The following is a 27794-nucleotide window of genomic DNA, read 5'->3' as shown; positions in this document are numbered from 1 at the left end:
GTAACATATGTTGATCTCTCATTCAAGAGGCAGTTCCATTTCTGTGCCTCTTGGGAGAACACCACTCTTCACATCTTGAGCTCTCATTTTGCTTTTTCTCACTCTATTTAGGGAGACAGTGGAGGACCTCTAGTTTGTCTGGACCAAGATAGATTTGTCCAACATGGAGTCACCTCTTGGGGCCTTGGCTGTGCTCAACCCATGAAACCCGGAGTTTATGTTCGAGTTTCTAATTATATTCCTTGGATTAAGAGCGTAATGGAAAACAACTGATCCTGGGTATGCACTGCCCTCTCCTGGAAAGCAGTATGCACATTAGAAATACCAGATTACAAGTGCAATATTAAAGCTACAATCATTCCTAAAAAGCAAAATAAATATGATCATCCATTTAAAATTGCTTTAAGGTAATGTTTATTGCCATAAAACCCATCTGACTGCATCACCCTCTTTCTATACATTCCATGGTTTGCTATATTTGACAATAGACCAACACACCTTTGAAATACTTGTCAAAAATTCCAACATCAGCTGTAACTGAATATCTGCATTTCAATCGTGAGACTCTACAATGACTTTTTATTCTAAGTTTAAGATGTTGTGTCTCCAACAGATGAAGAAAGGAGAATATTTGTCATTTTCTATGAGCTGTTTGATCTTTTCACCAATCCAATGATTAAAAAAAAAAAAAAAGAAGAAACACTGTACACATCTGTTATGCCTGTGGTGTTTTATTAGATATATCTGACTGCATTAAGTACGTGGGATGAAAAAATAAACACATTTGGCTTGTATTTTCTTTTTTTTATTGATGGGGAAATTTGTGTCAGCAGAAGTACAAATGTTGCATAAAACAGTGAATAAAAAAATACCTTTATGTAAAAGTTAGTTCATAGTGAAGACAGAGAAATAACTGATGTCAGTCATTACAGTGAGTAATGACAATGCATGTAGTGTATTATAAACTTCTGTCATCCTCAGGACCAGTCTTGTTTCACTATATAACTTCTCTTACCACTGCATACAGCTTTTTCTTCTCTAAATGAAGAGGAAATACATATACCTGTGCTTACAGGAAATTAAATCTGTGCCCATAAGACCAACATCTCATACAATACAGCTGTGTATTTGTGATGCTATAATGGCAAATTTCCTCATGAAGTTTGAAAGAGATTTAAAAAAAAAACAACAGAAGAGACCCTGTATAGTCAATGAATTTAAAGATGTTATAACTATGAAATAAACTAGAGAGTTTGGCAAAGCAGAATATAATAACAAAAAGAGAATAGATAGAAAGCTTACCCACACCCTAGGCTTGCTGCGAAACTCAAAGAAGGGATTTCCAGAAGAGATCCTTTCCCACTGGTAGTAGCTCTTAAATGGGTCTAGGAGAGATGGACCCAGGCTCCACCCCTTCCAGCAGTACAGGTGAATTGCCTTCACCTGTGCTCCCATGGCTGACTCATGGCTCGCCTCAGGTGATCAGAGGTTCAGGCCATGATTCAACAGTTCCCATACAGACCCCTAAAACTCAGTGCTGAATATACATGTGCATATTCACTAAAGAAAAAAAAGTACTCTTGGCACTTTCTGAACTATGAAGCAGTTTTGTCTCCTTTCATTTCACATTTAAGACTTTTTCTTTGTTCTCAATTTTGTCATTTGTTTTCCACTGCACAAAAAGGGATTTTTTTCTTCCAAAACACATCGTAAAAATAACTTCAGTAAGTTACTGCTATTAACATGGCAATCACATTGCCCCCTAGAAATATACTCACACTTTTCCATGGCTTCCCCCAAGAACTAGTGCCCATGGAGGAGATAGGTTGCATCCTAAGAGTTGTCATTCTTTTCTCATATACACTGTAATGAGAGATTGTAGACAGGGTAGAAATACACAGACATGCCAGAGAGGCTACACACATCCCACCTAAAAGCCAGATTTTGGGGTGGAGACACAGTTAAACTGAATAGCACATCCACATGGTTGCTGGTCTAAGGAATCTTTTTGCAGACAGGAAGAATTTAGCTCCTGGGTTTCTGCTATCATATTGAACATGTGCCTTAAACAATGGTAAGGTGATCCATTGTCTTCTAGGCAGATCACATTGTTCACTGAGCCTCTAGAATGACCTGTATAATACATGGAAGACAGCTAAAGCTGACAATGTCTGGTCCCTTCTGTTCACTGCCTCTCTCAGAATGAGGTGGTGCGTGACACCTTCTTGCCCATCCTAGACCAGGCCTTCATACTGCTGACAAGGTTTCCAAATCACCTTCAGCTCTGAAGGTAGACAGGGGATTGTTCCAGGCAGAAAATGCTGAAGCACTTTTACCCTTTTTCCAGCTGTATTCTGGAGCCTTCATTCCTCTCATTTCTCAAGCATTTTTCAGTCATCTACAAATAGCAGATGCTGGCAAATAGTATTAACATTTCCTTGTCAAACCATAGTTTTAAATGATCTCCACAATCCTTCTCAGAGTGCTACAGTGATTATGAAACTGGTTAAAAAATAAAAGTTCACAAAGGAGAAGCATTAAAAGAAAAGGTTCCCCAGGGCAGTGGGGGGCTGGTGGGCTGCTGGGAAGGCAGAGCTGAGCTCTGGACACTGAGACGCTGCAGTGGGTTTGCTCAGGTCCAAGCTGTGAAAGCTCATGACTTCCAGTTCAGGGCTGTTCTCTGCCAGCCAACCTAAGGAGCTTACAGCTGTCTGTAGAAGAGCATGTTGGTGTAAGAGGGATTTTCTGCCTGCAGCAGCCACTCCAATTTCAGGTCATACTCTAGATATCACCAATTTGACAGATAAATTATGAGATGTTCATTTAGTTTTGTATTTCTCAATCACTGCTGACTTTTGCTAAGCATCTTATTGGCTTCTAACTATCATTCAGAAAATTAAGAATAGGGATTATTAACTGTTCAGAGTAAGCAAACATGAGTTCGAGATTACTACTAACTGTCTTAGTTTCCTCCACAGGGGTTGGTGGTATGGGCAGCTGATCAGAAAAGACAGGGAGAGTCAGAAATTCTTGAAATGACTGGTAAATTCACCACAGGAAAACCCCATGCACGGGAAACTATTGGTGCTCATAAGATAATTAGAACAGAATAGTAGTAATTCATCTGCATTAAACTTAATGTTATCATCAGTCATTTGTGGCATGAAGTTTTAAGACACACTCCTAAATTTGCTCATGCCAAATCTGTTGGTTTTTGGTCTTATAAGGTTCTACAACTCAATGATTTTCCTTTGTTTGTTTAATTCTTCATTGTCCATGACAAGATATGTTCAAACACCACATCTTCTTAAGTTCTTCACTATAAGGAGGGTATGGTCTGTCTCTGGCCAGGACCCAGCACTAGGTGGAGGTCACACAGATGAAATGGAAGGTGAGGTGTCCCTCTTATCTGCTTGCAGAGACAGAGAGCGAACATTTCTACTACACGTCAACTTCAAACAACCAGATTGAGTTAATGCTTCCCTCTGTAAACAGAGCTCTTGTCTCATCCTTGCTCATCTTCCCAAGACAGCTTAACATCCCTGTCAGTATCCCAAATAACTTATCCTCAACCAAAAAGATGACAAGTAACAATGAGGGGAAGAAGGAACTTGGAAGACACCTAGGTCCAGGTCAGGGTGAGATGATTTGGCTTGCAGAAATGGATAGAGTATATTTTAGAATGGAAAAAATTAGCATGTCTAGGACACAAGACCACAGGTCTGGGGGGAGGCACCAATGGGCAATGGGATGATCTGACCTGCAGAGCTAATGCCCTGAGTAAGAAGTGACAGAAGAGGAGTGCTACCACGTTTGACAAAGACCTTCAATGGACAGAGCTTTTGCTGCAGTGTTGCTGGCTAAGAGGAGCAGCCCAGGGTCAGTGGATTCCCAGTCTCATCACTTCTGATCCAAAAAGGGCTGCCCTGATTAGCGCTCTCCTCATGAGACATCAGTTCTTCTGTTTGTCCAGATGGTCCAAGGGCAAAGGCTCACATATTCATCTTTTCCTCTCCAAAATTATTCAAAGTCATCCAATAAACATCTCAAATGTATAAAGAAATAAATAAAAGCTCATTGAGCTGGATAGTGCAATTAAGCTGATCTGCTCTCTATCAAAATCAAAAAGTGCTTCCTTCCTGGAAACAACACACTTAGAAAAAATGAATTTATTTCACATTTACAGAAGAATACACTGCTTTTTTTTGAATGTCTTTATACTTGGAAAAAGAACATGGATTCAATCCATACCCTGGAGCAAACTTCAAAGTGGTGGCAAGTGAAGAAGAAATTCCCAGTATGGGATCACAGTCCTTTGCTCAACATCATCCTTTAGAGATCAAATATAAGAATTGGTGTTCTGGTGTTTCTTCTTCTTCCCACATTTACCACAGTGACTGAAGGAAAAAAGAAGGCATAAATGAGGAAGAAAAAAAGAGTTGTAGTTCAAGCCACAGTACTGACATTCAATTGTATTTGTTTTTTTTTTGGTTGTGTATTGAAGTGCTAAAAAGTTGACACAAGATCCAAACCCACTGTATGAAACAGTAGTCTATGTCACTAGCTCGTTAAGAAATTTGCTGTCAGGCAAGCCAAGCTGTAAATTTTCCCTATGTGCCTGTAGTACATTGAAGATTCTAGTTCGTCACGTGCTAGGAATGGGGAAGCTGTGCCTATATGTCTTCAGTTATAAATTCATTCAGTGGAAGCTGTGGAAGCTTTCACAAGCTATGGACTTATTCACAGCACGCTTTAATTGAGGCAATGTCTGGTTTTCTTGACCAGAGAACTGCAGAATACTCTTTGCAGTCTATCTCTTGTACACTATCATTTTCTGCCTCCAGAAGTACACAGGAAAAATTTATGAGAAAAATACAGATTATATCCCAATGGTTTTTGGGGATGCTGATCTGTTTAACAACCTGCCTTAGTGGTACTGGAAAGTTCACACTTCTATTTAGGAAAAATTATCTGCTTATAGTATCAACCTGACTAGGGAATTTACTTGCATGCTCAAAACACATCTATAATTTATGGTGGTCAACAAGGTTGGAGAAGAATATCCTCAAGAAACCTCGATCAGGTAAAAGTTAGAAAATACATAGCATACCCTGAAAGTTGCTCTACATCCTCCACCGTCTCAGGTAAAGAGATTCCCTTTGTCTCTGGTAAAAGTAATACTAGGATCCCACAGACAACTGCAAGAATACCTGCAATAGGCATGGATGAAAAACAAAAACAATTTTTAAAAGTGTTACTTTTTTATATTCAGGGTTCATCAGATAAGGAAAACTTACTCAGACTAAGGTTAAAGGGATATTTTTAAAGTACAACCGGTATTTCTGATTAGTCCTACTCCTATAGAGTACCTTCATGTGAATTTAACGAGCATCTGTTACAAAAACAAACGAACAAACAAAAAAAACAGAGCTGAAAAAAAAAAGAGGAATATGATTTCATTTGCAGTCTGAATTGCCCAAAATAAGAGATCTCAGAGGTCAAATCTTATATATCCTCCAGCAGCATAAGTATTTCAGCATTAGATAATGTAATCGCAGTACTTCTATATGCTTCTATTCTTAAATTAATAGGATTTTTTTAAAATGTATTTTGTCTTTCCATTTATGTTTCCAAGCTAAATTTGTCATTAGCATCAATTTCTCTTCTCACTGTATCCTACACCTTTTCCTTTTTTTCCCAGCCACACATAGCTCTGGTAAGTCTGGTTTACTTCCAGCCTCCTTGTTGGAAAAAAATATATACTTTTTTTTTCTGCATATTTATCTGCAGGGTTTATTTTTTCAAAATTAAACTGAGGAAAAGAGGTTTTTTTTACAGGAAAAAGAAGTTACGGCTAATACAACATCCACATCATAACCGTGTATATCAAAATAAAAATTGTTCAAGGACATCAATTGCTACTGTCCAGAGATTAAGTTTACTCCTCTGCCATTACACAACTTAGCTGCAAGGTTTTTTAGTCTTGAAACACCACACATAGCTTCATCCTTCAACACAGATACCAAAGGGAGCCTGAGATCTTCCAAAGCATGCTGTGAAACCACCCAGATCTCGACCATTTGCTGTTCAGCCTCTTGCACTAGGCATGATGGTTGAGAAGGGCTGGTTTCAGGGGAGATGAGGCCACACACTACACTAGAGCCCTAAGCAAAAAGCTCTTCTAGGAGAATATATCAACCAAAAGTCTATTTAAAATCAATTCTTACTGAAAATAATCAGAGGTAGCTCCAACCAAACAGCCGCTAATCGGAAAAGCAGAAATGGGGCTATGATCCCACCTAGGTCACACAAACTTGAGCACAGGGAGACACCAAAGTTTCTGCAAAAGAAAAGCAATGCCAGATATTTAACAGATGCTAGCAAGCAGATGATCCAATACAATTAACTCCAAAATTATCTCATCAGTATATGCCATCACCTTGAAGCATGGTATTCAGTTAGGAAACTGGATAAAAATGAGTTGTACTAAAAATCAGTGAAATAGGGAGTGGTGAAAAGCAGAGCAAAAAAGTTTTGCCTTACCTTAGTGTTGGCGGGTACAACTCAGAATTCACAAGGTACACGATTTCAAAAGCGATTGTGATGCCCAGCCTTCCCAGTGTGGCCACTGTGGTTTTGAACCATGGAATATCTGTCCATTCAGAAAGAAACCCTGGTGAGGGAGACTTTACTGCATCAGCAGAATGCTGTCAGCAGGGATTTCACTTTGATATGTGCACTGACTGCCGCACAGCAAAGGATTTTCCCAATTAGGCTGAGGTGGGATCTACTGAGCAGACTCTGGTTGCTACAGCTGCTTCTGGGTGCTCTGAGCTCACTAGTAGTCATTGGCAATGCTCCCATTCTTCCTCATGGACAGAAAAACTCCTGCCATGTGAAATTACCGACAACAGCAGCTTACCAAGCTTGAAAAAGGGACTGGAGAGTCAACTACTCAGCTGGGGATTTACAAGAAAAAAGCATTTTGGAAAGCTGTTCCTACCCCTGTCCAAATCAGCCTTTATAGTCATGACTGTGTGACAGGCAGGAGCAGAACGCATCCTCACTGCCTGTCTGCCCAAGTTATTCCTTGTCAGGACTTAGGTGGGACTCAGGTCTCACTCAGACATGCTATTTCTATTCTCATGCTCCTAAAAGCTCCAAGCCCTGTAAGCAAAAGCTGTGACACAGCAACGCTGAATCAGTACATGCCAGACTGAAAGTTAAACTGCTGCAGATATCAGCCTATATTGGTGTTCACTGCTTTCCAGCATCATAAGATGCTGCTGTGGGGAAACAGAAATAACTTCCAACTAATTAAATCAGGAGAGCATATCATTCTCCTTAGAGTAGGCTAACTACAATTCATAATTTTTTTTATCTTTTGCACATTGGATACACTCCTAACACTGTTGCTCTCAGGCGTCCTCCTGCTCTGGCACTTGGCATTGTATCTGTCACAACTAGCCCCAAGCCACTCGAGCAGGCTCTCTCTGCTTAGGCTCTGGCCACTGCCTCTTAACAGGGAGCCAGGTACAAAGAGCATGATGGCTACATCCACGCCGCAGGGCAAAGCCATCCCGACTCATGTGAAACCCCTCAGCAGTCCTCCAGCTCCATCTGGAAAGCCAACAGCCTCTGATGGAGAGGCACCTAGAACATAATGTGGAGCACCTCGATGTCCTTGGAGGAGGATGGTCTCCTGCGTGGACACACCATGAGTGAGCAGACTGGGAGGATAGTAAAACAGTAACCCTGAACCTGGCATGAAGGGGAGCTCTGCTTCTGGAGAGGGCTCTGGCAGAGATTGTATTTTCTCAGAACTCCAATAGGAGGAACAAGAAAACATTTCAGTTCTTTCAGAACCAGCAAATGGATACTTAGAGGTTTTTCCATTCCAAAATAATCAAACAAGACCGCCAACAAATTTCATCTTACATTGTGAAACTGCCTTTGCCCTGCAAAGCTCTGTTTTCAAACACTTGCCAGAAAAGCAAAGGTTGGAAATAACAAAACAAACCCACATTCTCAGCCTGGTTCCCCTTCAGTCCATAGGGACCCCTCGGGAGAAGTGTAGCTCCCCCCTGAGCCAAGGGTTCTGACCTGTGTGACCGCCCCAACATGACTAGGCTTTCACGAACTGCTGGTGCAGCATTTCCCATCTGTGCAAACATTTTACTTGAAGCAGTACTGGGACCTCAGATGTCCTATCTGTGAGTACCTTAGCCCCCAGGATTGGGCCCTCTGTGCCCTAAATGGCAGTGCTCCACAGTAGAGAACTGGCCAGTTGGCTATACACAGGGGATCCCAGCAGCAGAAACCTGAGTCATGGTGGACAAAATCCTTCAGGAGAGCAGACCCAGCATTCAAAGACTTCAGTGATCCTCAAACATGCACTAATAAGTACTTTTGGAGGAATTGCTTTGCAGGGAGCTTAACTGAGAGGGAGATGAGCAAGCAGTCCTCTCTGAAGGATTTCATTTTGCACTCACTGCAAATCTGCCTGCTTACGTCAACACATCACACCCTTGAAATGGTTCCTCATGCTCTTCTGAAGCAAAACTATTATCCCTTGATAAAGTCTGTAATTAAAACCTCTTGGTTAGCAGAAACTGCCGCTTGTTCTGACAGGAACATCTCTGGGAAGAATGAACCTCTCTAATGCTTGGTTGGTTGCCAGTTCCTTGCTGTTCTGAGGCAAAGCACGCTGACGTGGTAACAGTACACAGCATCTCCAAATGTCCCTCTGTGGATACACACTTGAAGGTACAATATAACAGCTATACAGGAGGGAAAACAATTTAAAGAAAACAAAGGAGTGCTGGGAAGCCTTCAAGTGATATCAGACCCTTTACATGCCCTTGAAATCAGACAAGAATTACTTAATTGAAACTCATACCATTCCTCTACCCCCTCAGCACTGCCCAGACTCCTGCTGTGTGCCACATCCCCTACTTCCTTGGATGAGGATGAAAGGGAGAGCATGAATGAGGGTGGACAGAGCACACAATAATCTGGCACCACTGAGCCACTGTAACAGTCTGATAAGACCAGGACAGCCCTGACGCCAGAGGAAGATCTCAAGAAGTTAGGGCCATAATATTTTCCCAGGTATAGTTTTATTTTGTAATGAGGGGACTCCAAACAGTGTCTTAGCTAGACCACTGATTTCTTCCATCAAGAGACTTCCAAGTCAGTGAATGCATCTTCCCTTCCTGTTTGTGTGTTCTTCCTTTGCACGTGCCTTCAAAATTGTACAGGGCGTTTATACACATTTTCCAAGATCACACCCATCTGTTGTTTGCTGTTTATTAAAGATATAACTGTGCCATATCTCAGGACAGCCTACGAGCAAATAAATTGTGTTGTTTCATAACTCTTAGTTTTGCCTGCATCACTAGACTCCTTTTACTTTTGTCTACACGCCCTTGTTTAAGGGGTGTCAGAGAGAAAAGCCACTGACCTAAATAAGCCAAGGTAGTGAAGAATTGGAAATTACCTTCTGGCAAGAAGGCAGTAATAAGGCATGCAATTCCTGCCACAATGTTGCCTATTGCGAAGGGAAGGCGCCGGCCAATGCGATCAATTGTGATTAAAATTAGGAGAGCAGCAGGCAATTCAACAGCTCCTGAGATGAAGAAGTCCAGGTAGAGGTTTCCTCCAACAATTCCTAGGCGCATGACAAGCCCTTGGTAGATCAGGGCACTTGTGAACCTAAACACCGAAGACAAAATAGTTCTGTGAGGCAAATGGCTGGAAATGCCCTAAAAGTCAGCAGAGGATTATTCTTATAATGTCCCACCGTGTAACAAGCAGCACTGATTATGGCCACTTACCAGGCGTACATCAGGATGAGTGTGTTCCTCCTCATCTGAGGAGTCCTCACCAGGTCAAGAAAAGAGGGATTGGTGACCTCCACGTTGCTAACAGTGATCTGAGAAAGGCAAACAGCAGAACCAGCGGTCAGGCATCTGACAGCACAGTATCAGTAAATGCAGTGCTCAGCAGTATTTCAGTGGTGAGAAAGCACACTGACAGCCTGGTTTGCTGCTTCTAGCACTCCGGAGCAGTATGTAGTTATTAGAAATACCTTATAACTGAATTCAGATGCTGGTTTTCCTTAGCAATGACAGAGCAAAAATTGGAAAAAAAAAAATCTCAAATCTTGACCTGAGAGTGGAAAAATGATTTTCTCGTAGCAAACTGAAAGAGATTGATTTAGAATCCCTTTAAAGACAACAAATAGACAACAAATAACAAATTCTGAGCAGAGAATGCCACAGGAAAAGCAAAGCAATGAGTTGTGGGATAGCCACTGGTGATACAGATGGGCAGCAGGAAGTGTGAGAAAAAACAGATCTGTGAAACATCTGTGAAGGGGTTGCAAAATGTAACTGGGGAAATTCAGAGGCACTTCAAGCACAAAGCACTATGCTGATCAAGGCTTTTACCCTGAAACAACAAAAAAATCCCGTGAAGCGTGGATTAATGATTCTCATGTGCCTCAGAGGTTAAGTCTACTCACACTTCCTCTAGCACAATTATAATGAGGCAGATGATGAAATAATTAGCTGGAAGGTTTAACAATAACAGAAAAGGGCTGGTTGATTATATCATGATTATACTTTGGAGCTCATTGCCATAGAGTTTCGTGGAGCCAGAACACTACCAGGGACAAAAAGGGATTATTAAGCACATCCACAGAGGCAGACTTGGCCACCAGTTTTTAAACGTGGCAAATCAGAAGGAGAATCTGGCCAGGAGTTTCCTAAGCCTGCCAGGACCAGAGGTTGAGGAACATATCATGGGAAGCATCAGGCTACTCCTGCCCAAGACACTGCTCTTATTTTGTTCCCTAAGCATTCACTACTGATATTTACAGACATAACATTAAGACACATGCTGGTGTCTGAGCCAACAGGCAGACCTTTAATTCTTATGTTCTTTTTGCAGGTGAGGAAGAGAACATACAGGAGGTTTTAAGCAGAGACAAACATGGATCTGCCTAAGGACTGGCAACCACAGTTGGAACTTCCATCATCTCACAGAAAAGCTGAGGGAAACATGGAGTTAAACCTGCTGTACGTTTTGAGGGGGACTTCAGGCAGTCTGGCTGCTGTGGCTCCTAGAAAGGCAACCCTGGCCTGCAGGGAGATAGGGTGAGATAGAGAAGTACATAGGACCACATGCATTCATGAAGAGGCAACAGGTAAAGGCCAAAGCACCGTCCAAACACCTCCTCTGCTCAGCCAGGGCTGTGCCCATGGCTGTTGCTCTGCATTTGTTGTTCAGACCACAAAGCAGCACAAATGTTTCCAGTGAGATTTATACAGCCATATTTAAGCACAACTTTTCATAACTGAGTCACAAAACTTTTTAAGTAGAGAGAGAAATGCCACAGTTGTTTGAGCTTCCTTTCTGCTCCCTCTTGCTTTTCTTCTGCAGCCAGTGCCCTGAGTTTTCTTCAAAGCACTGCCACTTCTGCTGCATTCCAGAGCATTTTGTAGGGCAGGCTGAGGTTGCTGGGTTCCTGCACTGCTCTCAGACTTGCTCATAGTATGGTTACAAAGCTGACATGACTGATTTATAAGAGCAGGCTGCCAGCCATCAGCTGTGCCTTTGTGCAAATATGGTTTTAGTCCTCCAAAGGATGGAAGATAAATCCAGCATGGCTGCTACCATACATTTTAATGACTCAATAAAGTCATAATAACCTCAAGCATAACTGAGCATTCTGTATAGATGAAGAAATAAAACACTGAAGAGTCAACAATTTGTCAGGAAGAAATTCTCTTCTTCTCCCTTGAAGTCATGGAGAGCTTTGCTATTCACATCAGTGCAGCCAGGAATTCAAAGACAAGAGCCCACGTTTCCAAAGATACACAATGCGAAGACTCTGTGGGAAGTTTTATAATTAACTTCCATGACATGTTTATGTCCCATCGAATTACATCTCAGTTTTTCAGCAACAAGTATCAAAGGCTACTCCTAGCAGAGACATATAAGTCTGCACATACTTAACTCTGCAGAACAACGTGTGCACATGTATGAGACATAGGTAAGCTACTGTATATACTGGAAATGTTTGTGTGTAAAGGGAGAGAGTATTTTGATCCATGACTCTCTCAAGAAGCAGTTCTTACTCAACTAGTCATGGCTCATTCTCCTTTTGGATAGAGATCAAGTATGAAACAATTAGCATGAAAAATAAATAGTAAGATAATTATAAGTCCTTTTTCCCAGTTGCTTGTAATATTCAACAAAGTTAATGAGTTCTGTACAGAGCTGAACTGTGCCAATGTCATAACTCAAAGAGCAATAGAAAGTAATGTTTATCTGTTTTTATACAAAGGTCATCTGTGTTCTCTGTGTGCCAGTAAAAACACAAGGCTGATGCATCCAGAGCCATACAAGGGATGCAGGCAATGAAACTGCTGTATAGGGACAGGATAATCTTAGCCAAAATATGATGAAAGATAATGCTTCTCACCCCCATCTCTCCACACCTGCACTTCTCTACCTGAAATTCTGGAGCTGCAATGTGAATGAGAACTCTGATGCGAGTTAATGTGAGAAATGCACTCACTTCTCTGCTAACGTGTTTCCTGGAGATACTGTCTCTCCTCTGGGCACAGCAACAAAGAGGACACATTGCATAACTGAAAAGGTCCCAGGAACAGATTCAGCTTGAAGCTGGGATAATTCGCTGCAGCTATGAGTGCCTCAGGGTCATGAAGTGGAACACTTCTGAAAGAAATTAAATATGACTTATAGCAAAAAGTAGGAAAGACGTCTGCATTCTGATGTGACACTTTGAATATGCTGATATGTCCAGAGAGGAGAAGGAGGAAGAGGGTGCAGGAGCTGCATGCAGAGGGAGAGCTGCAGCAGCAAAGCTTTTCCCATCGTTGGCCATGCTCAGCGCTGGGTAATGCTGACCAGGACAGGTGAACCTCATTGGGGTATCTGCCCCAGCCAAGCACAATGAGCAGAGTTACCCATTTCTTTCTCATTAGTTAGCCCTTTTCAGTTTACTTATCTCTCACTGGTTTCAACCTGCACTTTTGTTGCACCAAAGGCTAATTCAGCACAGCTCATTTTGCTTTGTAGGACAGCTTAGGGTGATTTCCTGATCTTGGCTGGTACTACATTCATGCTTTGGCTTTCACTGGTGACTTGGCTCACTAATCGCTGGCCTAAGCTATTACTTCTCCTCAAATCTCCCTCAATCACATTGTTTCACTAACATACAACAGTTTTATTCTGTATATTCCATTTCTTGGCCACAGAAGTTAAGTATAACTTTTTCCCTGAAAAACTCCTCCCGCCTCCGCCTCCCCCTCCCCCCCAATCATTACTGCTCTCCTGAACAATGTAACATACAAAAACTTAATTACAGCAACATTATGGTACTTAAGTTGCTTATAAATAAAGCATCTGGCTATGGAAATGTGTGGGTCAGCACACTAATCCCTGATAGTATGTCTAGTTTTGACTTTAGAAAATCATTAGTCTAGAGACGTATCTCAAGAGGCACAGCATAGGTCACGGCCCTGCTTCTCTACAGAGCCTGACGTGTTAAGATTAATTTGCCTGAGCTGTCATTAACATACACTTAATGAAGTGGAAATACAATGGAATATAAGTATAAACCAACTGGCATTTGTATAATACTTCCATATTTGCAGACTTCTAGTATGCTTCTTGCAAAGTCTGTAGTTATGGGGGCAGGAATGCTCTTGAATTAGCAGAACAGCTTCAGCTGAGTGACTGATTTATGGAGCACATTTCTTAGCAGATAAATAAAATCCTGTGCATTTGAAAGAGATGTCTGGTGTTTAAGGAAGAAAGTATTAAACTTGCTTGGGGTTCATCCAGAACAATATTCTAGGATTTTTGTGAAGTGTTTCCACTTTTTTTTTTTTAAAGCTCAGATAAATCTCAGTTCCTCCCTTTCTAAAGGAAAGCAACGGGAAGTAACTTTGTGAGATACCAACCTGTCAGAACCCAGGATGCCAACTACAAAGCACAGATTATAACCCTTCCTGAGAGGACAGGACAAACTAGTCCTCTCTAAACGCTACCATCCTAACGTCTTTGCCCTTAGTCTCAGGGAAACTCTAGTTAAAACTTACACATGATAATTTTGCATACATGTAAGAATGAATGCGTAGGCATTATGGATACTACTCTATGCTCATAGATGGGCATTTTCTGTAAGTAGTTTCTTTTCAGTAAGAAAATTTCTGAAATACTGTTAGCATACAGCCAGTGTTTAAGCTAGTAATCTGCAGGTTTTTGAAGTAGGCATGTTTCGAATGAGAGACTTCATTCATTGTTTTTCAAACTTTTTTTCAGCCCTTGTCTTTCTAGCCAGTAGCACTTTCCAACACTCCTGCACTTAACAACCTAAGTATGGAGAATAAAATCTTGTTCTGGTGTGATGCTTCGAGTGTTGCTCACCATACAAATCACTTTCAAAAGATTAAAAAAATCTTGGGAAAAAAAATCTAGCTCAGACAGATGACAGTACCTCAGAGTAATGTGGTGAGAGATATTTTCCATTGTGTTTTGCAATGTTGTGCATGATTTTTAATGCTTTCTCTCCCTTTTTGCGTGTCAAAAGCCAACGTGGAGATTCAGGAACAACCCTGTAAAAACAGAGAAGTCATTAACAGGGGTTTTGCCTGTTAAAATCTTAAGTAAAGAAAAGTCCTTTGACTTTTGCCTGCTTTTATACCCTTTTATACACTGATTTTTCAATCTTTAGAAGAGAAAACTCCTCAGTCTCTCACACAATATGTCATCCTTGAGGGGAAGAAGGGAGGAAAAGACCATGACAATGCTTAGCAAAGTTCAAAAGTAAGAAATCTAACTTATCTGCACCTTGTACATCAAGTACAGTAACCAACAAACCAACAGGTTGTTGGTAGAACAGCAAAGTACACTGACAGCCAACATTAACCATGTGTACTTTCAAGAACAGACAGACCAGCAAGCTTCTAGCTATAGTCATACATATTTTATAAACTCTGCCCAACACAAGACCATAGATTAGTGTTTCAGTTTCTGCTTGCTTGCAGTTAAGATTAATCACAGTCTAAAAGTGCCATGGCAATGACAGAAAACTTTTGAAGAAACAGTACAACGTGCAGGAAAAGGATATATGGCTTAGTACGTACATGTGAGTACATGTATATACATGCAAGATCTCCTTCCTAATTTACATTTTGCACACTAGAGATTTTGAGCCGCTGCGGTGGTCTCAAGGTGTTCTAATAGCAATAGCAACAAGAGCAATGACTGCAATGTTACCAGTAGTAGAGTAGGAAAAGGAAGTTGGGCAGTGAAATGGCCAGCTGGATCCCTTGCCAGGTGGGAACCAAGTAGGCAATTCCAGGGAGAATCATAATTCCCAAGGTGAAGAATATCTGTATCACAATCCCAACGATCCGCTGATCAGAACCAACAATCTCTGTCACTGAGCAGATAGAAAGCCAAAATGAACAAAACAGAAACAAATCTAGCTCAAAAAAAAAAATGTCAGCAGTGGAGCATAAGGAAGTATGGTACTGTATCAGTTCAGGTCAGTCTGTCTAGCTAGCCCAGCATTTTTCCTTCAGCTGTATAAACTGTCACCAGGTATGTCCAAACATGAGTTGTACTGGTACCACCCCATTAACTTATCCACCATTCCTTGGCCAGAGGTCTCTGACTGCACGTTTACTAACAAATTAAACAGGGACAGACCAAGGTCTTGAGACTGCATCACAATTAGTAGCAGCTGTTTGCATTCTCCCTCACATAATTTTGGCTCATGCTCCAGATCAAGGGATCATTCAGGCAGGGGCTGCACTTACAGTCAATATGGACAAAACTTCCACGGGGAAGAGAGTTTAGCTCCGTCACACTGATTTCTCTGAGGCTAAGATATGGTCTACAGTTTGCTTTATTTACTAGAACAAACATAGCCTTTTTTTTAAATCCTTTGCTGGACTATATTTTGTGAATGTGTGTTTATGAAACATGTGCAAGCCCATATGTCAGACAGTATTCCTGTCACCAGGAAAAGCTGCATTGCTTCTGAATTTCCTATGACCTGCTACACACAAATAGTGTGGTGACACATACGAAAGGAGAATCAGAACAGTTCTAAAGGACGTCACTCTTTCTAGGCTGCCCTTACGCATTATTTCTTCCTTGCTCTTCTCCATGAGATCTCATGAGGTCAAGTAAGCATGTATGCTGCTGCTCATACCCATCTCATATCTGTACTCAGTATTGAAACAAGTTTGCACTTGCAATCGTACCAGTAAGCGAGCAGACATTGTCAGGTAAGGAAACTATTTTGTAGAGCTTCTATAAGGGTTCCTGGCATGTTTTGCATGCAGACTATATATCTGGGGAAACAGCCATTAGTTCCAACATGAGCCCAGCCCAGGATCATACCAAGTTACAATTTGCATGCATCTACCTTGTCACTGAGGGTAAATGCATTAAATAGAATGGACTTGGGTTATTTGTCATCCCTTTTGATCAAGGAAAAATTATTATCAAGAGCAGGGATAACCAGACTCCTTGTCCTCCATTCCTCATTCCCTCACTTTTCTGAGTCAGAAAAAGAAAAATGGAAGATAACAGTTCTCACCAATCACGTAGCATGTCATCCAGGTTCCCTTGCCAAAGACACCTTGGAGAAAACGGAAGATCAAAAATAGACTAAAGTTTGGTGCAAAAGCCACTATAATACCACATATCCCAACCCCAAGGCAGGAGAGAAGGTAGATGAGGATTCTGCCATATCTGTTGAAAAAAAGAAAACAAAAATCATGATAGTCAATAGAGTGTACCATCTCATTTGAATGTTAAATTCAAAGATGCCTTTTTGAGATGTGCCTTGTTCCAAATGGAAGCTGCCTGAAACTCTGCAGTCTTGGCCCTCAGGATACGTGGCTCTTTTCTCCATGGTAGTTATCAGTGAATTTTAAAACTGGAGATGTTCTCATCAGATTCTCTTTTATTTTAGACAACTGCTGATCATATTGTAGCTAAGCTATGGCCCCTAAGTCACAGTTTGTAGTTTTGATTTAGTTGAAATAAGGGAAAAATTTGTGCGTGTGCGTGGAGGGGGGGAGGGAATTCTGTTTACACAGATTAATCTCTTAGTTGTAATTGTAGCCAGCTCTGTGAAAAAAAGCCATTACTTCCTTAATCACCTTATCTGATTTTCCAGTGTTGCTTTTTTTTGTTTGTTTGTTTTTTCAGGTTTAAGACCACTTGGTTCTCAAGTCTGCCTAACTTTTTCATGACTCTCATTTTCCAGCAAACAAAGTGTCATTATTAATGGGTGTGCTGAAGGTAAGCCACAATTCCAGAAGAAAAAAGGGAAAAGAAGCAAAAGAAAAACACAATAAAACCTCCCTATAATTTTAATAGCAATCACATCCTTGGAACACAACAAGAATTTCCATTTCTATCTTTTCTGGTGTTGTTAATGCTATGGTTTTAAAAAGAAACTGAAAGCTGATACAGTTGTTTATATTACCAGAAAGGATTAGTGTATTTGTTCATTTTGTTCAAAAGATTTGTTGGAAAGAATTGCTATGGGACAATAATCAAGATAGGAAGTTATTTTCATTTCAGTCAGTTCTTCTCAGTCTAAGTTCTACTTTTTCAAAAAGAAAAGTCTAATGCCTTGGGTAAAGCACATTCCTGCAGTGCCTCCCTCAAGGCATAGCAATCATAGTTGCTCTGTAGTTACATTACGATTAATACATGGGTACTCCTGGACATAATGTAATAATTAGCTGCAATATCTCTCATATAGTCTTAAGGTACTAGTATTACAACTGCACAACCAAACACTGAACAAACATACCCCAAGTTGCCCGTGCCATTACATCTCTTCCTCTTTTCTATATTCTTTAGTACTATATCCCTTGAAAAGATCAAGTTTTTCTTAAAAGTACTCTTGTTTGCTAGGTTAAAGTTTGGTTTCTGAGTTTACATTCCGGTTAATTCTGTAAGTGTTTCTGCTTGCTGTCCACTTCACTGGCAGAGCATATTTCTTCATAAAATACTTTATTTCTGCCTTTATTTTTCTTTGATAACTGATAATAGTGAACAGGGATGCTCGTAGACAAAGCATAGGTTGCCTATCAATGAGTAATTACCAACACAAAGCAGAAGCCAGGCTCCTTCTTCCACTTTAAGAAAAAAAATAGGTAGCAATAGCGGGGGCTCCCTGCTCTAGAGTGGGCTGCTGCCCAAGCCTGATTGTCAGCCACATCTTTTCTATGACATTCATCCAGCCCTAGCACAGTTAAAAACAGTACAGAGTTATGATCTTGATGGTCTACATGTGAGTCCAGCATGTGAACAGTTACCCTACTGTGCTCACTCCTCCTCAAGTAGCTGCTTTCCTCAATGGTTCCCTTACATATTTTCCAGTAATCACTAGCCCAGAAAGCTCTTAGGAATACATCCTTTTCATTCTGTATCCTTCTACCCTTCCTGGGTCCAGATGTGTACAGAAAACATTGGAAACCAATATTTTGGTTTTAAAGTCCAAGTATGATCAGGAAACATCACTGCCTGAAGATTCCTCCCCAAAAAAGAAGTCAAGGTTTGGTTAATCCAGACTGAAGTAGTTTACCGAAGATCACTAAACTTCCAAACTGGACATGTGTGCTTACTGCAGTCATTACAGCTTATTTCATCTCCAAACAAATAGAAGGACAGCAGTGCTAACACTTTACCTGTCTGCTGCATAGCCAAGGGTGAAGGCACCAGCCAGAAAGCCCAAGTTGAGGATAGCCTGTGAGAGATCCAACATCCAGGCATGGCCACACACAAGGTTATACTGTGGGAACAAGAGAGAAGTGTAAACATCCTAGGTAGACTATCATCATCCCCAGAGCATAGCAGTACAGAAACAACATAAGCAGGAAGGACAAAGGTGAGAAGATGAGGAAGGAGATCTCTGGAACTGGAGTTTCACTTACATTCAGGAATCAGTTGGTTTTGATGGTGCATCACTTGTTACATACATTCACATATATATATATATATATAAAGTATAACTCTTTTTCTTTTCTCTATCTTAGTAAACAGTTTCATCTCAACTCATGAGTCTACTTCTTTTTCCCCTGCCATTTTCTCCCGCATCTCACAGGGAAGAGTAGGAGTGAGCAAAAGGGCTATGTAGTGTACAGCCATCTGCTGGGTTAAACCACAACACCTGGTCAGCAGGTCCTTTGGTAAGGTTCCTCTGGCCAGCTGAGCCTTCATTTCAGGCATAGGCAATATGTTTAGGCTGGAGCTGAACGCTGCTGCTCAGCTGAGCTTTTGTACAATGCCGCAATCTCTCTCACAGGACCCCAAAGCAGAAAGCCAGCTTCAGCCTGCATCTGTGCCCCAGCTCTCAACATGACTCACATGAGCCTTCACACCACTTTATTCTCCTTCCAGCAAATGCCTGCGGAGTCAGTCTGAATATGTCATTCTCCAAGAAAGGCAAAGTCCTCACACTGCTCTGCCAGCAGTCCCCAGGAATAACAGCTAAGTTGACTTCATGGCCTGCAGAGTGAATAGTCTCTCCTGTGAGGGGTTAAGAATACTTACCACCATACAAACAGCTCAGCTCCTTCTGATTCAGACCTTGGAAGGAAATATCAGGCTGATAGATTAGCAGAGAGAGGTTAATTCAGGATGAGATTTAAGAGCCCCTCACAGAATTGCCTGAGTTAGAGATCAAAAAGTCCTCTGATACTTATTCCTTCAGCAGATGGTCATGAGAGAGGATTCCCCTTACAAGCCAGAACAGACAAAGCGAGAATAGGGAAAATAGGGAGCACAAGAATAGCAAACAAACTGAGAGCATTATTGCCCTGCCAGAAACACCCATAAAATCAGTGTGAGAAAAAAAAATTAAAAGATGCACATAATAAAACTGTCAAAGCAATGTCAGAATGAAATTATGCTTACACAGACATTGAAATCCATTAAGAAAATAGTTCTCCCTTGAATTCAGTTGTTGATTTCAGAGACCAAGCCCAAGATTTCTACACTTAAAAGCTGTATTGGTATTACTGTTTTCCCTAGCTGACTTACCAGTTCTCCCAGGAAGGGGCGAATAATTGACCTCAAACCTGTTTATAATTGTACAGCTACTGACACACATGGAGCTCTGGCTGAAGAACTGTTCTCTGAAAGCAAACATGACCTCCCTGTTGACATTTGGTACCAAAATCCCCACTCTTTACAGTAAGATTGTCTCACCCCAGTGTAGCAAGCTGGCTGTCTGAATCAGTCATCAGGGCACTGTCAGAGCGGATGCAACCCATCCCAGGGGAGGTGTCCATAGTTAAGAGCCAGGGTACTTTCCTTTGGGGCTGCCTGCCTCCTGCCCTTGACCATGCACAGGTAGCTCAGCAAGGTGCCTGAGATGACAACGCGCTAGCGAGGTGACCCCCTCACTCCTGTTTCAGTCATTTCCTCCCCAAAGTGACCCCACCACACCCCTGGATACATTACAGACCTGTGATCGTAGGAAGGCCATGCCAACCTTCGAAGCGCAGAGAGAAATTTCCAAAGATGCAAAGGTAACTTAGGAGCACCACAGTCAGGGAAGAGTGAGCTCCAACATGCCAGCTGTCAACTAGCCACCAAGCACCATCACCTTGCCCAAAGTAAAAAACCCGCGAGGCCCATGGCAGCAATGGGCCCTTGGGTGGCCATGTGGAGCAGCACCATGCCCTACCCAGGCCCTGGTTCTAGAAGCATGTATTTTTTGATATATACTTTTGCAAATAATATATATTTAATCTTTAATTAATTTGATCTCTTTGCTATAAACAGGCAGTGTGAATAAGCAGTTAAAAAGAGTGGGAGAACACATGCAGAAATGTTCAGAGAAAAATGTATTTACCGGAGAACAGTCTTTCATCTCAATATCACTCTCAGATGACAGATAGAACACAGATGAAACTAGCTCTGGCTAATAATATAGTCAAATATTTTAAATATTCTTGTAAACAGGAAAACAAAACTTCTAGGAAACTGTTCTTTCTGAAGAAATTAGTGAAGACACCTGAATTAGTCCCATGCCCTGTTCATTTTTAATGTATTTACATAACTTCTGGTACAGATAAGCTTTTCTTTTTGCTTGACCTAGCAGCTAGCAATTAAGTTATTATCCTGTAAATGTCTTCCTTTTCATCTGCAAACTATCTTTAAAGGAGAATTTAACAGTTACAAGAGAATTGCATGTCCTCTGGAAGTCTTCTTTTTACTTAATTGCCTTCAGACATTTAGTTCTACCTAATAGTTATTCCCCTATTTATCACTGGAAAAGTATTTGCATCTATATATCCAGGATTTCAGTGACTTCATTTAGCCAGTAGTACTCCTGTAGGACACCTCCTTGCTAAAACGTCTCCATGTACCTGTCTAGCAGCCTCCAAAAAAAAAAAAAAAAGGAAAGGAGTGGTGCCTCCTCTCTGCTCCAGGATAGGACACGTGCCCCTCCAGGCACTAGCTGATGTTTGTGCCATCATCACATAGGCTGTGCCCATGCACAGGCAGGTAGGGTTCACACTGAGGAATCTGCCAACCAGGAGCAATTGCATAAATACATCTGGTGACATCAAGGAATCCTTGTAATGAAATCAGTGGAGAGCCCATTCATTGACAGTACACATTCTTTTCATAGCAAAACAAAAAAATCCTAACTACCCCCTCCTGTGATCTAGCATGTTTTTGAAAACTGGTAATGTTGAGAATCAAAAACTCCAGAGCTCTATCTGTCTAGACCACAGCTGACTGGTTGTTGTTTTTTTTTTTTTATGTTTTGTTTTCCTGAACTTTCAAGTTTAGGACTCCCAGGGAAGAAGAGCTATAGCTCACATCTGCAGAAGAGATGCGAGAGTGATGGCTCATTGCGTAGTGCCACACTGACCTCAGCAAACTAGGATCCATGTGGGGTTTCCTTTCAGAAGTGCTACTCCATGACTGCACCAGCATGTCTCATCTGCTGCAAAATTTGGGACAATATCCTAGAGAAACTTTTGGGAGACATCAGAGGGAGCAGGGCTGTGTTCAGTCCTCCTTCGGCATTTGAGGATGAGACAAGCAATAGGAACTATCTTCTTCAGGATATCCCCCTCCATAGTATCCTTAGAGTAGGGAAATCAGTCCCTCCTACCCTGATGGCCTAGCAGTACAGGCAGGTGGATGTTTTAAGTCCAGCTTAGAAGAACATCCCAGTGATGGATGTCTTTCCAGTCATTAAGAACTGGAACATCCAGAACATTAACATGAAATCGCAAGGCAGAATCCCCCCTTGGTGTGACTGAAGGAGAAATACTGGTACACTTTTTCACTAATCTCCAAAGTAGCATCAAACTACCTTGGCTAGATCATTTTGTGATAAGGAAGAGGTTTTGCACTGGACCTCTGCAGTTCATCAGAGAATAAGTTCTCATAAAAGGAGTGGGAACTGGCTGAGATGAGAACAGAATAAACATTCATACTTGACTTAGAATCACAAAACATAATTTGTGGCGACCTCTTATTTCCTCGTAGGCTTGGCAAGAGACAAGCTTTTTCCATTTCAGCTGGACATGAAGGCTAACAGCAGACTTGTAATTCCTTGTATTTGAGAGATGTAACAATTGGACAGATCAATATGATGGGAAAGGTGTTACAACAGAGGTGCAACAACAGAAGGACCAGCACAATAGAAAGTTGCTATGAAGGAAGGGATGAAGATTGCTCACCTGTATCACAAGATTTTAAGTTTGGAGCAGAAAGCTTCATCAAGAAGGGATCTCCAGAAAAAGCACCTTCCCCAGGAGCAGTCAGCCCTTAAATGAGGTCTAAGGAGGTGCAGCCAGGCTTCACCCCTTCTGGTCACACAGCTGAATTGCCTTCACCTGTTCTCCCAGGACTGACCGGGGCATTTCCCCAGGTGCTCAATCAGTGGTTCAGGCTGTGACTCAGCAGCTCCCATACAAAGAGGCTTTATGCACCAAGTCCCAAAATGTTTCAGCACACCTCTACCTGCAGAGATGCACTGCTTTAAATGACAACATTTCATTAAAAGCTCCTCAAAGCACTGTGTTTTTGTGCAGGAGTTTGGAAGTTCTTTTTTTACCTGTCACAGTAAAGTTCCAATGAGGAGTTTCGCCCATCATTTGATGAAAGAGACCTACAGTAATCCATCAGCCCAGTTTCAACAGCATGGTTAAAACCTATACATGTGTGTTAAGTGGCATCCATACAAAAGGCTAAACAGCAACAAAGAATTTAAGACAATTTACTGCTTATTTGCAAAAGGAAAATTGGAGTTGTTTATTTGCTGTTGGGCAGTTCTTCTCTCATCTCTTACATCCTCTGGACAGCCAAAGTGCTATCTTCAACACATATTTAATACAATGAAAGCCCTGCAAACACACACAGAGGAAAGGGAGAAAATCTTTTTGTAAAAGATTCTGAAAGAGTGCTACAGAACACAGTCATTTTCTGTGTCTTATTTCAAGCTGAGCACCTAACAGGACAAATGGAGCCAGCCTCTACTCTGCTCCCAGAGAAACATATAATCCCTTAAGAAACAGCATCTGTACAAAAAACAATATGACAAACCAAGGCCCAAACCCTCAACCAGTACCAGCTAGCTCAAATGAGACAACAGAAACATGGGCCCTACAGATGTAAAAGCAAGGAACAGCTCCAGCCCCTCTCACACAGGGAAAGTGGAGAGTTTTGTAGGAAATTTAGCTATTTCTTCTGTCTGAGCTCGCGTCTGCCTTTTTCCACCTTCCCTTCGATGCTTAATATTAATTCCAGAGTAATGGTGGAAATAAGACAATGTACTGTTGTGCCAGCAACAATGATCACACTAGATCAGTTCTTCAAGGGTGTTGTTTCTTGCTTCAGAGAGGGAGAGCAAAAAGACCAGCTGTGCTATCTCCAGCCAAAGCTGGACTGCTGCATTATCCCCTGAGATAAGAGACTGCAGAAACCGAAACAAACATTTCTGGCCTACTTACAGGTTCTGCAAATGTTGGCTGACTTATTTTCTGAGGCAAGCAGAGGAGTAAAAAGATTTATTCACAGCAGGTGCAACAGGATACATCAGAATTATCATTTGTCCACCTCAGACCTCACACTGACTATAAGTTGCTGCCAGGTTCTTAAACATCATCTGTGTCATGGAGACTTGCTGCAGGCAAGACAGATTGGGATCAGTCCCTTCTGCTGAACTTTTGCCAACCCAGGCTGCTAATAAGCCCAAAATATACCAGCTGTGATGTAGCTGCTTATCTGAGCACCCAGACTTTCCTCATGCTTTCGTGCACCTTGACAGGCAATCCAAGCTACAGGTGTGACTGTAATTCGTGAGCATGCCTGAAGAAGTAAGTCATCATCACCAAAATGCCTGAATAAAATATTTAGTACTTTGCAAACCATTACACTTTCATCATAGGTACTCAGCATAGGTAGCAGCTGTAAGACAAATGCCAGTCACTCCAAACATCCTCCTTCTTTCCCTTTTACTGCTGAGCAGAGGATATTCCTCTGGTTAGCCTGGGTCACCAAATCTGGCTGTGTCTCCTCCCAGCTTTTTGTGTACCCTCAGCTCCTTGCTGGCAGGGCAGCAAAAGAAACAAAGAGTCTTTGGCTCTGTGTACCTCTGCTCAGCAACAACTAAAACATTGGTGTATTATTATCACTATTTTCATCAGAAATCCAAAACACAGCATCATACCAACCTCTACAAAGAAAATTATGGCTATGCCAGCCAAAACCATGACATGATACACACAGTTATGCCTCCCGTTTATACATGGAGTTGCACAAGACTTCATCAAGTTGAATGGGAGAAGATTATACTTGGCTCAGATATCTACTCATACCCATCATCAAAGACACTACCACATTAGAGGGATCTCAGCCAAGTTTCACACATTGTGAGGCCTTTGCTGGTATCTCAAAACCTTTAAATCATCCCAAGTGCACTTTGCTTAAGTCTCCTTCAAGCACTGCAGTGACAGTGGATGACTCCACCATGACCTGGGTGGATCACCTCTCAGGGCCTGTGGACATCAGATTTTAAAAGAAAACCCTTAGCATTGCTCTGTTACCTGTCACTAGACCATACTGACAAGCTTTGCTAAGCACTGCTCCTATGATGATTTCTGAATAGATTTTGCTCTTCCCAAATGTGGAAGGACAAAAGCCCTGCTCTGCTCCCCAGCAGACACAGGAGCAGATATAAGGTACCGGAATTCTTCAGGTAGTTGAAAGAAACAAAAAAATTTCTGCACATACATAGACAAAATGATGCATTTAATAGCAGATGCATGAGAAAAGGAGAAGGTGTTTATTGATCTGGTTAAGCAGATTACAGATCTACTTAAATTCAGTCATTATTTGTTAGCACCTCAGATGAGTAAAAGGACACTCTGGGACTTAAATCATCTCAAATCAAGATCCTTTAATAGCTGATCTCAAAGCAGCTGAACTAGGATATGCATGTCACAGGTTTCCTTACTACATGAAGAAACTGAGCCTCATGGGCTGTGAGTTGTCCGGCAAATGTTGCAAAACTGTGAAGAGCCCAAGCACTGAGGTGTTCCACCACCCTGGAGCTGCGGTGACACTGCTACTGTGATCTGATGTTCCTGTGCAGCGACAGGCATTTCTGCCCCTGCTACTCACAAGCCCTTTCTTTCTGTTTCCCTCCTGCTCTACACAGCCCTGGCAGTGCCCCAGGACAAAGGCAGGAAAGTGCACGGGGAAAGGAAAGGCACAGGAAAGGCAGCTGTGCACAGGGTTTGCCAGTGAACATTCAACCTTTCACTCCCATTTGCAGTGGCAGCACAAACATTGGTTTCGTTTTCTCTAAGCCATGCCAAGTGTTTCAATGCATCTGGAAAATCAAAAGGGTTAAGGCCATAAACAACCTCTGAACACAGTCCTATTGGCACAACTCACATGCCACAGCGAATCTGAAGGGAGAAAAATGGAAAAGTAAAGGAATCTCCTTTTTTTTTTTTTTTCTTCTTTTCTTTTTTTTTCTTAAACTACCAGGTAGCTGGTGAGCACAGCTTCCTAAGTAGGAGACACGAGGACCTACACTTGTCCTGACGCCAGCAGCATGCCTCACACCAGCAGCACAGCCTCCCTACCACAGCCCAGCAGCGTTCACCTTCCTGTCACTATTACCACCAGACAAGACCAGATTTGGACACCAGCTCCCACCTGTCACTTGCAGCCTAATTTTGGTGGTGGCACACAAAAACCAGTGTTCAGGGCACAAAGCTTTGCTCTGAAGACCCTGAGAACTGTGAGCAGCAGTGTCTTCAGCTGGATTGGGAGAGTAGCAAGTTGAAAGGTTGGGGTGGGCACCACTTTCTGCCTCATGTTTGCTCAAGGCTTCACTTGCTGTACCCTACTCTGCAATTCAGGGGCACAGCTCCAGCACAGTCAAAGCTGGTGAATCAGGCAGGAACTACAGCCAGCAGCTATGTTGCCATGTTTTGCACTGCACCTTGACTATTTCCTGCTCAGCTTCCCGAAGCACACTAGTAATTTTTCATCACTGCATTGGTGACACAGTTGGAGAGGTCTACTGTACACTTACTTCACTATTACAGACTGCACAGAGGATTTTCTAGGACAGCATTGCACGTGGCTTTTCACAGCCTCACGAATGTCACGGTACCTACACGTGCTTACCAGCAGTGGTAACAGGTACTTGGTGGCACTCTGACATTTCAAGAGAAGCTAAATGATAGCTTTGAGCATGGATGTGTTGCTTTTTTCTTTAGTATACACAACAGTCTCAGCTGATTCCCATTGGATCTCAGAAGGGAGCCAGCTGCCAGTTTTCACTGCTACCTGCAGAGCTCAGCATTCATCACTGGAGACATGGAGAACACATGCTGCTGGTCCAACCTGGTCACAGGCAGCCCCAGCCACAAGGGCATCACTTTGTTTTAACATCAAATCCCTCCAGTAAAAGAGAGCAGTAAGAGGAGGCACCATCCAGCTCAGCTCACCTTTCCCTGGAAGTTTGACACTGACACCTGATCTCACTCTTCGTCCTGATCTGTTGGTGGGACCAAAGCCAACCCAGTAAGGAAAATCAGTGCCTGAAGAAGTGACTCATCCTTAGGTCCTCCTACTGCAACCCCACCCTGCGAGGGAAGTGCTGAGGTGGGGACAGAGCCTTTCCTTACCTCGCTGACAATGGAGGCGTGGGGCTGTTGGTACACCCAGGAGTCCTGGCAGGTGGCAAGTGGTGGGCTGCCCACTCTACCATCGAGGCGGTGGCTGAGGGGGCTGGCACAGCCGGCAGCCGCATCCCAGGTCACATCCAGACGCTCGCAGCGCCCACCGGAGGAGCCATTCACCAGCAGCAGGGGCAGCACTGTGAAGTTTCGCTCCTCTTCCAGCGTCCAGCCGCACTTTTCACTTAAATCAGCCGCCCCAGGTATCCGGCACCAATAGTTGTCCGGCACCTGCCCAAGGAAAACCACGCTGGCAAATAGGAATGAAAAAGTGATGCCTGTCTGACAAAGGAGGAAAAAGACCCTTTTCTGAAATCTTCCAAATTCCCCGGCTTCCTTCAACACCTCATCGAAGGAGGGCATGGTGCGAGACAGCTTGCCCTCTCAATGTGCCCGCAGGGCTTCCGCTTTGCAGCAGCTCTCTGCTCATGTCCCACGGGTGCCCCCGTGCATGACCCTCCGGCGACATGCAGCGTGCCAGGCTGCAGGCAGCCCGGG

At 42.4% G+C, this 27794-nt stretch overlaps 2 protein-coding genes across 2 annotated transcripts in view; one reads left to right on the top strand and one right to left on the bottom strand.

The window, feature by feature from the left end:
- The window catches only part of PLG (plasminogen), a 47549-nt gene extending 46849 nt beyond the window's left edge, over window positions 1-700 (top strand). The window contains exon 39 of the mRNA XM_052678234.1: window positions 112-700. Coding sequence (XP_052534194.1) covers window positions 112-273 — 162 coding nt within the window. The 3' untranslated portion in view covers window positions 274-700. The remainder of the gene's footprint in view (window positions 1-111) is intronic.
- SLC22A3 (solute carrier family 22 member 3) lies at window positions 576-27794 on the bottom strand. The gene is made up of 11 exons (XM_052683788.1): window positions 27246-27794; window positions 18759-18862; window positions 16649-16803; window positions 15316-15481; window positions 14534-14651; window positions 9837-9934; window positions 9500-9714; window positions 6544-6652; window positions 6228-6340; window positions 5111-5210; window positions 576-4397 (listed from the first exon to the last, which is right to left on the bottom strand). The coding sequence occupies exons 1-11, from the start codon at window positions 27657-27659 to the stop codon at window positions 4340-4342; spliced, it is 1650 nt and encodes a 549-aa protein (XP_052539748.1). The 5' UTR covers window positions 27660-27794; the 3' UTR covers window positions 576-4339.

The sequence above is a fragment of the Tympanuchus pallidicinctus genome, unplaced genomic scaffold (genome assembly GCF_026119805.1).
Source record: "Tympanuchus pallidicinctus isolate F22 unplaced genomic scaffold, pur_lepc_1.0 scaffold1, whole genome shotgun sequence".
Lineage (NCBI taxonomy): Eukaryota > Metazoa > Chordata > Aves > Galliformes > Phasianidae > Tympanuchus > Tympanuchus pallidicinctus.
Note: the sequence above shows the minus strand (reverse complement) of the source record. Positions and strands in the feature narration are given on the sequence as shown.

What these genes read in the sequence shown, in the direction of transcription:
- SLC22A3 (XM_052683788.1), bottom strand. Translation starts at nt 27,659, where the DNA reads ATGCCCTCCTTCGATGAGGTGTTGAAGGAAGCCGGGGAATTTGGAAGA. An exon ending in CTTTTCCTACTCTACTACTG is followed by an intron (nt 14,652 to 15,315) that starts GTAACATTGCAG and finishes CTGTTTTTACAG; the next exon opens with GGTTGTTCCTGAATCTCCAC. An exon ending in GATGTAGAGCAACTTTCAGG is followed by an intron (nt 4,398 to 5,110) that starts GTATGCTATGTA and finishes TTTTTCCTTCAG; the next exon opens with TCACTGTGGTAAATGTGGGA.